The sequence below is a fragment of the Bos indicus genome, chromosome 16 (genome assembly GCF_029378745.1).
Source record: "Bos indicus isolate NIAB-ARS_2022 breed Sahiwal x Tharparkar chromosome 16, NIAB-ARS_B.indTharparkar_mat_pri_1.0, whole genome shotgun sequence".
NCBI classification, from domain to species: domain Eukaryota; kingdom Metazoa; phylum Chordata; class Mammalia; order Artiodactyla; family Bovidae; genus Bos; species Bos indicus.
In genome coordinates this window covers 76,629,349-76,643,901 of record NC_091775.1, presented here as the reverse complement: position 1 = coordinate 76,643,901, position 14,553 = coordinate 76,629,349, and the positions used below count along the sequence as shown (strand labels likewise).

General features: G+C 37.9%; 1 protein-coding gene across 1 annotated transcript in view; it reads left to right on the top strand.

Moving 5' to 3' along the window:
* The window catches only part of LOC109570214 (membrane cofactor protein-like), a 61,486-nt gene extending 49,417 nt beyond the window's left edge, over positions 1-12,069 (top strand). Inside the window, exon 11 of the mRNA XM_070767668.1 lies at positions 11,712-12,069. Coding sequence (XP_070623769.1) covers positions 11,712-11,784 — 73 coding nt within the window. The 3' untranslated portion in view covers positions 11,785-12,069. The remainder of the gene's footprint in view (positions 1-11,711) is intronic.
* The last annotated feature ends 2,484 nt before the right edge of the window (positions 12,070-14,553 follow it).

Here is a 14,553-nt window from a genome sequence, read left to right as displayed (position 1 = left end):
TGATCTATATTTCTGTCTTTGTGCCAGTACCATACTGTCTTGATGACTGTGGCTTTGTAGTAGAACCTGAAGTCAGGCAGGCTGATTCCTCCGGTTCCATTCTTCTTTCTCAAGATGGCTTTGTCTATTTGAGGTTTTTTGTATTTCCATACAAATTGTGAAATTATTTGTTCTAGCTCTGTGAAGAATACCGTTGGTAGCTTGATAGGGATTGCATTGAATCTATAGATTGCTTTGGGTAGTATACTCATTTTCACTATATTGATTCTTCCAATCCATGAACATGGTATATTTCTCCATCTATTAGTGTCCTCTTTGATTTTTTTCACCAGTGTTTTATAGTTTTCTATATATAGGTCTTTAGTTTCTTTAGGTAGATATATTCCTAAGTATTTTATACTTTTTGTTGCAATGGTGAATGGAATTGTTTCCTTAATTTCTCTTTCTATTTATCCCTGTTAGTGATAGGAATGCAAGGGATTTCTGTGTGTTGATTTTATATCCTGCAACTTTACTATATTCATTGATTAGTTCTAGTAATTTTCTGGTGGAGTCTTTAGGGTTTTCTATATAGAGGATCATGTCATCTGCAAACAGTGAGAGTTTTACTTCTTCTTTTCCAATCTGGATTCCTTTTATTTCTTTTTCTGCTCTGATTGCTGTGGCTAATATTTCCAAAACTATGTTGAATAGTAATGGTGAAAGTGGGCACCCTTGTCTTGTTCCTGACTTTAGAGGAAATGCTTTCAATTTTTCACCATTGAGGATAATGTTTGCTGTGGGTTTATCATATATGGCTTTTATTATGTTGAGGTATGTTCCTTTTATGCCTGTTTTCTGGAGGGTTTTTATCATAAATGAATGTTGAATTTTGTCAACGGCTTTCTCTGCATCTATTGAGATAATGTGGTGTATCACATTGATTGATTTGTGAATATTGAAGAATCCTTGCATCCCTGGGATAAAGCCCACTTGGTCATGGTGTATGATCTTTTTAATGTGTTGTTGGATTCTGATTGCTAGAATTTTGTTAAGGATTTTTGCATCTATGTTCATCAGTGATATTGGCCTGTAGTTTTCTTTTTTTGTGGCATCTTTGTCTGGTTTTGGTATTAGGGTGATGGTGGCCTCAGGGAATGAGTTTGGAAGTTTACCTTCCATTGCAATTTTCTGGAAGAGTTTGAGAAGGATAGGTGTTAGCTCTTCTCTAAATTTTTGGTAGAATTCAGCTGTGAAGCCGTCTGGACCTGGGCTTTTGTTTGCTGGAAGATTTTTGATTACAGTTTCAATCCGTGCTTGTGATGGGTCTGTTAATATTTTCTATTTCTTCCTTATTCAGTTTTGGAAAGTTGTCCTTTTCTAAGAATTTTTCCATTTCTTCCACGTTGTCTATTTTATTGGCATATAATTGCTGATAGTAGTCTCTTATGGTCCTTTGTATTTCTCTGTTGTCTGTTGTGATCTCTCCATTTTCATTTCTAATTTTATTGATTTGATTTTTATCCCTTTGTTTCTTGATGAGTCTGGCTAATGGTTTGTCAATTTTATTTATCCTTTCAAAGAACCAGCTTTTGGCTTTGTTGATTTTTGCTATGGTCTCTTTTGTTTCTTTTGCTTTTTAAAATGTGCCTGCATGAGTACACTGTCTGAATTTCATTTCATTACTAGAAATGTTTTTAGCTGCTTTTAATATCACTGCAACAGGAGGAAATTGTGCAGAATTTTATCAGCTACTATGACTGTAAGAAAAATTTCTGTGGAGTTTGAGGTTTAAGTTCTACAGCAAATCATGAACGGTTATGGGGTTTTTCCCACCCTAGGTATACCCTCCTCCCTGGATTGGACTAGTGGCCCAGATGAATTTTTAAATGGTTCACTGTGAAGACTTTGGCATTTGTATTCACTAGAATTTTTATGATGAAGATCTCCATTTGTCTGTATAACTTAGGTCATTGTAAGAAGCTGTGTAGCTAAAAACAGATTCATTTAGAGTTGTTATTTATGTTATACTGAAGAACTAAAAGCAGCATTTTTGATTTCCCTTTATGTTTTCTTAATTTGCTAAGTTGCAGTGAAACTGATGGGGTTAAAATTACTGAAAGGAGTAGGATTTACAAGGCATCTCATTAGTTTTGTCTTGATCTATAAAAATGAAAAGTCTGCTAGGGGGACTGAGAGTTTAAAAAGTGCACAAATTCATATTGTTTAAGGAAAATTGAGGTTTTAAACATAAAACTTAAATTTTAAGGAAATAATTCACAGTTTAATGAAATATTTAGAATAAGTCATGGCTAATAAACCTGATTAACATAGGCACAAAAAATCCTTAACAAACAGAATTCAACAAAACATTAAATGGATCACACACTGTGATCAAGTAGAATTTGTAGCAGTGATGCAAGGATGGTTCAACATCTGCAAAATAATCAATGTGCTATACCACATTAACAAAATATAGAATAAAAGTTATACAATCTTATCAATCAGTTCAGTTCAGTTCCATTCAGTCGCTCAGTCATGTCTGACTCTTTGCGACCCCATGAACCACAGCACGCCAGGCATGCCTGTCCATCACCAACTCCCGGAGTCTACTCAAACTCATGTCCACTGAGTCGGTGATGCCATCCAACCATCTCATCGTCTGTCATCCCCTTCTCCTCCTGCCCCCAATGCCTCCTAGCATCAGGGTCTTTTCCAATGAGTCAGCTCTTCACATCCGGTGGCCAAAGTATTGGAGTTTCAGCTTCAACGTCAGTCCTTCCAATGAACACCCAGGACTGATCTCCTTTAGGATGGACTGGTTGGATCTCCTTGGATCTGGTATTCCCATCTCTTTCAGAATTTTCCACAGTTTATTGTGATCCACACTGTCAAAGACTGGCATGCAAAGTCAATAAGCAGAAATAGATATTTTTCTGGAACTCTCTTGCTTTTTTGATGATACAGTGAAGGTTGGCAATTTGATCTCTGGTTCCTCTGCCTTTTCTAAAACCAGCTTGAACATCTGGAAGTTCATGGTTCACATATTGCTGAAGCCTGGCTTGGAGAATTTTGAGCATTACTTTACTAGCGTGTGAGATGAATGCAACTGTGCGGTAGTTTGAGCATTCTTTGGCATTGACTTTCTTTGGGATTAGAATGAAAACTGACCTTTTCCAGTCCTGTGGCTACTGCTCAGTTTTCCATATTTGCTGGCATATTGAGTGCAGCATTTTCACAGCATCATCTTTCAGGATTTGAAATAGCTCAACTGGAATTCTGTCACTTCCACTAACTTTGTTCATAGCAATGCTTCCTAAGGCCCCCTTGACTTCACATTCCAGGATGTCTGGCTCTAGGTGAGTGATCACACCATCGTGAAGATCTTTTTAGTACAGTTCTTCTGTGTATTCTTGCCACCTCTTCTTAATATCTTATGCTTCTGTTAGTTAGTTCAGTCGCTCAGTAGTGGCTGACTCTTTGCAACCCCATGAATTGCAGCACGCCAGGCCTCCCTGTCCATCACCAACTCCCGGAGTTCACTCAAACTCACGTCTATAGAGTCCGTGATGCCATCCAGCCATCTCATCCTCTGTCATCCCCTTCTCCTCTTGCCCCCAATCCCTCCCAGCATCAGAGTCTTTTCCAATGAGTCAACTCTTCTCATGATGTGGCTAAAGTACTAGAGTTTCAGCTTTAGCATCATTCCTTCCAAAGAAATCCCAGGACTGATCTCCTTCAGAATGGACTGGTTGGATCTCTTTGCAGTCCAAGGGACTCTCAAGAGTCTTCTCCAACACCACACTTCAAAAGCATAAATTCTTCAGTGCTCAGCTTTCTTCACAGTCCAACTCTCACATCCATACATGACCACAGTAAAAACCATAGCCTTAACTAGATGGACCTTTGCTGGCAAAGTCATGTCTCTGCTTTTGAATATGCTATCTAGGTTGGTCATAACTTTCCTTCCAAGGAGTAAGAATCTTTTAATTTCATGGCTGCAGTCACCATCTGCAGTGATTTTGGAGCCCAAAAAAACAAGTGTCTGTAAATACTTGAAGTTAACAAATGCCAAAGGTAATATAACAAAGCTGTAATTAGTAATTCATTTTTGCATTTTAATCATCTTCAAATATCTACATTGTTATGTAAAATGAATATTTAAGTTTATACTAATGCTATTTATCTTTCTCACATATTAGTATTCTATTTATAACTCTATTTTAAAAAAGGATTCCATTAGAAAAATATAGTGATCAGACCTAACTATTGAATCTCTCTCCACAATAACCCTGAGGAAATAGCAGTGGAACAGGTGCTGTGCTGGACAGTGCTGGTTCACAGTGATGCCTCTCCCACCAGGGGAAACATTAGAGTCTCCAGCATTAACATGGTTAACTCTTACACGAAGTAGGCACCCCAAGGGTTTGCTGGGGCAGGCATACTGTAAATAACCAACGGGTCCACGTTTGGTTCCTTTTGTGGTTCCCTGGTGGCTCAGTTGGTAAAGAATCTGCCTTTAGGCAGAAGATAGGATAAGTGAAGTGGAAGATAGAATGATGGAAATAAATGAAGCAGAGAGGAAAAAAGAATTAAAAGAAACAAGGACAATCTCAGAGACCTCTGGGACAATGTTAAATGCCCCAACATTCAAATCATAGGAGTCTCAGAAGAAGAAGACAAAAATACTTGAGATAATAGTTGAAAACTTCCCTAAAATGGGGAAGGAAATAGCCATCCAAGTCCAAGAAACCCATAGAGTCCCAAACAGGATAAACCCAAGGTGAAACACCCCAAGACACATATTAATCAAATTAACAAAGATCAAACAAAAAGAGCAAATATTAAAAGCAGCAAGGGAAAAACAACAAATAACACACAAGGGGATTCCAATAAGGATGACAGCTGATCTTTCAGTAGACACTCTTCAGGCCAGAAGGGAATGGCAGGACATACTTAAAGTGATGAAAGAGAAAAACCCACAATCCAGATTTTACTGTACCAAACAAGGATCTCATTCAAATATGAAGGAGAAATCAAAAGCTTTACACACAAGCAAAAGCTGGGAGAATTCAGCACCACCAAACCAGCTCTTCAACAAATGCTGAAGGATCTTCTCTAGACAGGAAACACAGAAAAGGTTTATAAACTCAAACCCAAAACAACAAAGCAAATGGCAATGGGATCATACTTATCAATAATTACCTTAAATGTAAATGGGTTGAATGCCCCAAGCAAAAGACAAAGACTGGCTGAATGGATACAAAAACAAGACCCCTATATATGTTGTCTACAAGAGACCCACCTCAAAACAAGGGACACATACAGACTGAAAGTGAAGGGCTTGAAAAAGATATTTCATGCAAATGGAGACCAAAAGAAAGCAGGAGTAGCAATATTCATATCAGATAAAATAGACTTTGAAATAAAGGCTGTGAAAAGAGACAGAGAAGGACACTACATAATGATCAAAGGATCAATCCAAGCAGAAGATATAACAATTATATATATATATATATATATATATATATATATATATATATATGCACCCAACATAGGAGCACCACAATATGTAAGGCAAATGCTAACAAATGTGAAAGGGGAAATTAACAGTAACACAATAATAGTGGGAGACTTCTATACCCCACTCACACCTATGGATAGATCAACTAAACAGAAAATTAGCAAGGAAACACAAACTTAAAATGATACAATGGACCAGTTAGACCTAATTGATATCTATAGGACATTTCACACCAAAACAATGAATTTCACCTTTTTCTCAAGTGCACATGGAACCTTCTCCAGGATAGATCACATCCTGGGCCATAAATCTAGCCTTGGTAAATTTTTAAAAAATGAAATCATTTCAAGCATCTTTTCTGATCACAACGCAGTAAGATTACATGTCAACTACAGGAAAAAAATATTAAACACACACACATATGGAAGCTAAACAACATGTTTCTGAATAACCAACAAACCACAGAAGAAATCAAAAAAGAAATCAAAATATTCACAGAAACAAATGAAAATGAAAACAACGACCCCAAATCTATGGGATTCAGTAAAAGCAGTGCTAAGGGGAAGGTTCTATAGCAATACAAGCTTACCTCAAGATACAAGAGAAAAATTAAATAAATAACCTAACTCTACACCTAAAGCAACTAGAAAAAGGAAAGAAGAACCGTAGGGTTAGTAAAAGGAAAGAAATCATAAAAATTAGGGCAGAAATAAATGAAAGAGAAACAAAGGAGACTATACCAAAAATCAACAAAGCTAAAAGCTGGTTCTTTGAGAAGATAATAGCCAGACTCATCAAGAAAAACAGGGAGAACCAAATAAACAAAATTAGAAATGAAAATGGAGAATCACAACAGACAAGACAGAAATACAAAGGCTCATAAGACACTACTATCAGCAACTATATGCCAATAAAATAGACGACTTTGAAGAAATGGACAAATTCTTAGAAAAGTATAACTTTCCAAAACTGAATAAGGAAGAAATAGAAAATCTTAACAGACCCATCACAAGTATGGAAATTGAAACTGTAATCAGAAATCTTCCAACAAACAAAAGCCCAGGACCAGATGGCTTCACAGGTGAATTCTACCAAAAATTTAGAGAAGAGCTAACACCTATCCTACTCGAACTCTTTCAGAAAATTGCAGAGGAAGGTAAACTTCCCAACTCATTCTGAGGCCACCATCACCCTAATACCAAAACCAGACAAAGATGCCACAAAAAAAGAAAACTACAGGCCAATATCACTGATGAACATAGATGCAAAAATCCTTAACAAAATTCTAGCAAACATAATCCAACAACATATTAAAAAGATCATACACCATGACCAAGTGGGCTTTATCCCAGGGATGCAAGGATTCTTCAATATTCACAAATCAATCAATGTGATACACCACATTATCTCAATAGATGCAGAAAAAGCCTTTGACAAAATTCAACATTCATTTATGATAAAAACCCTCCAGAAAACAGGCATAAAAGGAACATACCTCAACATAATAAAAGCCATATATGATAAACCCACAGCAAACATTATCCTCAATGGTGAAAAACTGAAAGCATTTTCCCTAAAGTCAGGAGCAAGACAAGGGTGCCCAGTCTCACCACTACTATTCAACATAGTTTTGGAAATTTTAGCCACAGCAATCAGAGCAGAAAAAGAAATAAAAGGAATCCAGATTGGAAAAGAAGAAGTAAAACTCTCACTGTTTGCAGATGACATGATCCTCTACGTAGAAAACCCTAAAGACACCACCAGAAAATTACTAGAACTAATCAATGAATATAGTAAAGTTGCAGGATATAAAATCAACACAGAAATCCCTTGCATTCCTATCACTAACAGGGATAAAACAGAAAGAGAAATTAAGGAAACAATTCCATTCACCATTGCAATGAAAAGAATAAAATACTTATGAATAAATCTACCTAAAGAAACAAAAGACCTATCTATAGAAAACTATAGAACACTGATGAAAGAAATCAAAGGTGACACAAATAGATGGAGAAATATACAATGTTCATGGATTGGAATAATCAATATAGTGAAAATGAGTATACTACCCAATGCAATTTATAGATTCAATGCAATCCCTATCAAGCTACCAATAGTATTCTTCAGAGAACTATAACAAATAATTTCACAATTTGTATGGGAATACAAAAAATCTTGAATAGCCAAAGCCATCTTGAGAAAGAAGAATGGAACCGGAGGAATCAACCTGTCTGACTTCAGACTATACTATAAAGCTACACCCATCAAGACAGTATGGTACTGGCACAAAGACAGAAATATAGATCAATGCAACAAAATAGAAAGCCTAGAGATAAATCCACGCACCTACTGACACCTTATCTTTGACAAAGGAGGCAAGAACATACAATGGAGAAAAGACAATCTCTTTAACAAGTGGTGCTGGGAAAACTGGTCAGTTCAGTTCAGTTCAGTTCAGTCGCTCAGTTGTGACCAACTCTTTGCGACCCCATGACTTGCAGCACACCAGGTTCCCTGTCCATTGCCAACTCCCAGAGTTCACCCAAACTCATATCCATCGAGTCGGTGATGCCATCCAGCCATCTAATCCTCTGTCGTCCCCTTCTCCTCCTGCCCCCAATCCTTGCCAGCATCAGAGTCTTTTCCAATGAGTCAACTCTTTGCATCAGGTGGCCAAAGTATTGGAGTGTCAGCTTTAGCATCAGTCCTTTCGATGAACACCCAGGACTGATCTCCTTTAAAATGGACTGGTTGGATATCCTTGCAGTCCAAGGGACTCTCAAGAGTCTTCTCCAACACCACAGTTCAAAAGCATCAATTCTTCGGTGCTCAGCTTTCTTCACAGTCCAACTCTCACATCCATACACGACCACTGGAAGAACCATAGCCTTGACTAGACGGACCTTTGTTGGCAACATAATGTCTCTGCTTTTGAATGTGCTATCTAGGTTGGTCATAACTTTCCTTCCAAGGAGTAAGCGTCTTTTAATTTCATGGCTTCAGTCACCATCTGCAGTGATTTTGGAGCCCAAAAAAATAAAGTCTGACACTGTTTCCACTGTTTCCCCCTCTCTTTGCCATGAAGTGACGGGACCAGATGCCATGATCTTAGTTTTATGAATGTTGAGCTTTAAGCCAACTTTTTCACTCTCCTCTTTCACTTTCATCAAGAGGCTTTTTAGTTCCTCTTCACTTTCTGCCATAAGGGTGCTATCATCTGCATATCTGAGGTTATTGATATTTCTCCCGGCAATCTTAATTCCAGCTTGTGCTTCTTCCAGCCCAGCATTTCTCATGATGTACTCTGGATATAAGTTAAATAAGCAGGGTGACAATATACAGCCTTGACGAACTCCTTTTCCTATTTGGAACCAGTCTGTTGTTCCATGTCCAGTTCTAACTATTGCTTCCTGACCTGCATACAGGTTTCTCAAGAGGCAGGTCAGGTGGTCTGGTATGCCCATCTCTATAAGAATTTCCCACAGTTTATTGTGATTCACACAGTCAAAGGCTTTGGCATAGTCAATAAAGCAGAAATAGATGTTTTTCTGGAACTCTCTTGCTTTTTCCATGATCCAGCAGATGTTGGCAATTTGATCTCTGGTTCCTCTGCCTTTTCTAAAACCAGCTTGAACATCTGGAAATTCACGGTTCATGTATTGCTGAAGCCTGGCTTGGAGAATTTTCAGCATTACATTACTAGTGTGTGAAATTAGAGCAGTTGTGCGGTAGTTTGAGCATTCTTTGGCATTGCCTTTCCTTGGGATTGGAATGAAAATTGACCTTTTCCAGTCCTGTGGCCACTGCTGAGTTTTCCAAATTTGCTGGCATATTGAGTGCAGCATTTTCACAGCATCATCTTCCAGGATTTGAAATAGCTCAAGAATGAAACTAGAACACTTTCTAACACCATACACAAAAATAAACCCAAATTGGATTAAAGATCTAAATGTAAGACCAGAAAGTATAAAACTCCTAGAGGAATACATAGGCAAAACAGTCTCTGACAGAAATCACAGCAGGATCCTCTGTGACCCACCTCCCAGAGTAATGGAAATAAAAGCAAAAATAAACAAATGGGACCTAATTAAACTTAAAAGTTTTTGCACAATTAAGGAAACTATAAGCATGGTGAAAAGGCAGCCTTCAGAATGGGAGAAAATAATAGCAAATGAAGCAATTGACAAAGAATTAATCTCAAAAATATACAAGCAGCTCTTGCAGCTCAATTCCAGAAAAACAAACGACCCAATCAAAAAATGGGCCAAAGAACTAAACAGACATTTCTCCAAAGAAGACATACAGATGGCTAACAAACACATGAAAAGATGCTCAACATCACTCATTATCAGAGAAATGCAAATCAAAACCACAGTGAGGTACCATCTCACACCAGTCAAAGTGGCTGCTATCAAAAAGTCTACAGACAATAAATGCTGGCGAGGGTGCAGAGAAAAGGGAATCCTCTTTCACTGTTGGGGGGAATGCAAACTAGTACAGCCACTATGGAGAACAGTGTGGAGATTCCTTAAAAAACTGGAAATAGAACTGCCTTATGATCCAGCAATCCCACTGCTGGGCATACACACTGAGGAAACCAGAAGGGAAAGAGACACATGTACCCCAATGTTCATCGCAGCACTGTTTATAATAGTCAGGACATGGAAGCAACCTAGATGTCCATCAGCAGATGAATGGATAAGAAAGCTGTGGTACATATACACAATGGAGTATTACTCAGCCATTAAAAAGAATACATTTGAATCAGTGCTAATGAGGTGGATGAAACTGGAGCCTATTATACAGGGTGAAGTAAGCCAGAAAGAAAAACACCAATACAGTATACTAACACATATATATGGAATTTAGAAAGATGGTAACGATGACCCTATATGTGAGACAGCAAAAGAAACACAGATATAAAGAACAGACTTTTGGACTCTGTGGGAGAAGGTGAGGGTGGGATGATTTGAAAGAATAACATTGAAACATGTATATTACTGTATGTGAAATAGATTGTCAGTTCAGGTTTGATGCATGAGACAGGGTGTTCAGGGCTGGTGCACTGGGATGACCCTGAGGGATGCGATGGGGAGGAAGGTGGGAGGGGGGGCTCAGGATGGGGAACACATGTACACCTATGGCCGATTCATGTCAATATATGGCAAAAACCACTACAATATTGTAAAATAATTAGCCTCCTGCAATGCAGGAGACCTGAGTTCGATCCCTGAGTTGGGAACATCCCCTGGAGAAGGGAACAGCTACGCACTCCAGTATTCTGGCCTGGAGAATTCATGGACTGTATAGTCCATGGGGTCACAGAGTTGGACACGACTGAGCGGCTTCACGATTCACTTTGTCTGTTGTAGTCAGTTTCCGAAGCAGGGAGTGGAACTGCGTTTTCCAGCTCCAGAGCCAGTGGCTGCCAAGGACATCAAAAGTGTTTCATTCTATGTAAAATGAGCTTGAGTGCACAGTACACATAAGATTCAAAGACCTAATACAAAATATGTACACTCCATGAATACTGGATTAGGCAAGATATAATTAAAACTAATTTTCCTGCTTCTTTTTGTTTTTTTAAATGTAGCTTCTAGAAAATTCAAAATTACCTATATGACTCGCACTGTATTTCTTTGGGCAATGATGGTCTTGGATAATAGATATTATTAAGCTGTCCACTGTTTCCCAAAACAGTGTAATGTGAGTTTTAGTTACTTAGGAGGCTCTAACCAGAACATGTGCTTTCCTTACAGTGAGGGATAAATGAGGCATTACTGAACTTTAACATGCTCAATATCATTACCTTTGTAAAGGTTTCATCTCAGAGCCAGAATTAAAATTGCATTTTAGGGAAAATGCATGTTTCTCTCTAGCCTTTCCCACTGGTCCTAAACTAAAATAGGGAAATATTTACTGAGTATATGCAACTGCTCTATTTCTTGTTTTAGAGGGAATCAAAAGTATAATGCAGATATAGAAAGGGGATTTCTGGAGTGAGACTAATTGAACATTTGAAATGTCTTTAAAAGAACCATTTTAAAGAAACCAAATCATTTTTAAGAAAGAAATCATTTCCCAGTTCAGTGACTTTTTGTGTTGAAAATGCATTTTTTTTTCATTGTTTCCAAATGGGCTGCTAGAGTTTAATTTCTGTACTCAACTATGTTTACCTCTGATGCTGTCTTTTTGTCTTTCCTTGTAGGAAAAAGGGAGTTGGTGCTGGACCCACCACTCAGCAGAAAAAACCTACCAGTCCAGTGGTGCAGAAGCGCTAATTATTTTCCACAAACCCGTGCATCAATTTATATTTTGATTATACTAATATGTTAAGATCTACAGTAAACTCATACATCAACTATGGAAAACAGTATACAGGTTCCTCAAAAAGTTAAAAATAGCACCACCATATGATTCCATAATTCCACCGCAGGTATATGCCCAAAGGAAGCAAAATCACCGTATGGAAAAGATAACTACACCTCCCTGTGTGTTGCAGAATTATTTATAATAACTGTGACATGAAAGAAATATCAGTGTTCATTGCCAGATGAATGGGCAAATAAAACGTGAGATATATAGATTATATATATATATATATATATATATATATATATATATACACACACACACACACACACATGTATGTGTATGTACATACACATATATACACATACAGTGGAATACCATTCAACATAAAAAATAAGGAAATCCTGTCATTTGCAACAGCGTTTGTAGAACTCTAGGGCATTACACTAAGTGAATCAGTCATACAGAAAGAGACAAATACTGAATGACCTCACTGATACATGGAATCCAAAAATCTACACTCACAGGAAAAGAAACCAGATTTCTGGTTTTCAGAGGCAGGGGCTAAGGATGATGGAGGAACTGGGTGAAGGGTGTCAAAAGGTATAAAATCCCAGTTATAAGATAAACAATACTGAGACACAATGTACAGCATCTGTTCAGTTCAGTTCAGTCGCTCAGTCGTGTCCGACTCTTTGTGACCCCGTGAACCGCAGCACGCCAGGCCTCCCTGTCCATCACCAGCTCCTGGAGTTCACCCAAACCTGTGTCCATTGAGTCAGTGATGCCATCCAACCATCTCATCCTCTGTCGTCCCCTTCTCCTCCTGCCTTCAATCTTTCCCAGCATCAGGGTCTTTTCAAATGAGTCAGCTCTTTGTGTCAGGTGGCTAAAGTACTGGAGTTTCAGCTTCAGCATCAGTCCTTCCAATGAACACCCAGGACTGATATCCTTTCGGATGGACTGGTTGGATGTCCTTGCAGTCCAAGGGACTCTCAAGAGTCTTCTCCAACACCACAGTTCAGCATAGTGACTGTAATCAGTGACGCTACATTGTACAACAGTTGACATCCTGACAGTTGCTCATTCCCAGATAGAGAGAGCTGCCGGTGCTGTGCCATGTTAAAGGACTCGCGCGTTCAGATTTTTATTTGCTGGGGAAGGAATGGGGGATCCAGAACCAATCAGCCTCAGATCCAAGGAATGATGGCACTGGCAAATTGCTAAGAGAGTAGATCTTAACATTTCTAATCATAAGAATGATTGGGTGTTAAGAAATGTATTGTCATAACTATTTCACAATGTATACATTATCAAATCATGCTATACACCATGAACTTATACAGTGTTACATAGCCATACCTCATTTTCCTGTTTTGTTGCACTTTGCAGATACTGCTTTTTTGGTTTTTTTTTTTTTACAAATTGAAGGTTTATGGCAGCCCTTTATGAACAAGTTTATTGGTGCCATTTTTCCAATAGCATTTGCTCATTTCATGTATCTGTTTCACATTTTGGTAATTCTTGCAATAATTCAAATTTTAAAAATTATTTTTCTGTTTGTGATGGTGATCTGTGTTCAGTTATCATTCCAGTTACTGCTATGACTCACTGAAGGCTCAGGTGGTGATTAGCAGTCTTAGCGATAACTTATTTTTAGTTAAGACTTGTACTTTTTTGTTAGACACAAAAAACTGCACACATAATAGACTGAAGGACAGTTTAAACATAAAACTGGGAAATAGAACAATTTATACTACTCGCTTTATTGAGATGCCCACTTTAACACAGTAGTCTAGAACCAAGCCCACAATGTCTCCAAGTTATGCCTGTATGTCAGTTATGTCTCAGTGAAAACAGAAGGAGAAGAACAATCCACAAAGTTTATTCTCCAGTTTCTTTTTAATCTCACAAATGCAACTGTTAAGTCACAGTGCTAGTATTTTACTGTGGCTTGAACATACTCACCATCCTTTACACTTTTCTGAAACATGTAGTTTGAGTGAACTCCAGGAGTTGGTGATGGACAGGGAGGCCTGGCGTGCTGCGATTCATGGGGTCGCAAAGAGTCGGACACGACTGAGCGACTGAACTGAACTGAAACGTGTAGGATTTGGAACTGAACGTTGTGTGTGTTTTCCCTCAAATAACAGTTGAATTTATAAGGGCAAGTCAACACAGCATCCCTGGTAGTATTAGGTGAAGAAATTTTTAAGAAATAAAATCTCCAAACTCAGAGAAATATAATTCAAAATGAAACTGCATTTTGTTTCTTAAAGAAAATGATTTTGAAAGGATTTTTGTTCAAAGATGAATGCTGACTATTGAGTAATTATTTAACACCCACACAATGTATTTTATATGTTTATCATAAAAAGCCTTTAGAAATATATGTACATCACATCAGCCCTTAGACAGTAAAAAGGACAACACTGCAGATTTGGAATTTGAACAAGTCTGACTTCCTTAACTAAGCATATTGCTAGAAAATATGCTTAAAGTAGTAGGGTAAAATTCTGTGTTTAAAAATTAGTTGTAACTTCCTAATGATTTAGAAAAGCAATAAAATTTATGTCTGGCATTTGTTCTTCACCCTTTTAATAACAGTAAACCAGTCTAAGAAATCAAAAAGAATTCAGCATCAGTTTCAGGCTTCTGTAAACAGAGGGCTCCTACTCGTAGCAGGAATGCCAGCTCAGGCCAAAGTGAACACAGCAGGCTTGATGTTTTCTTAACAA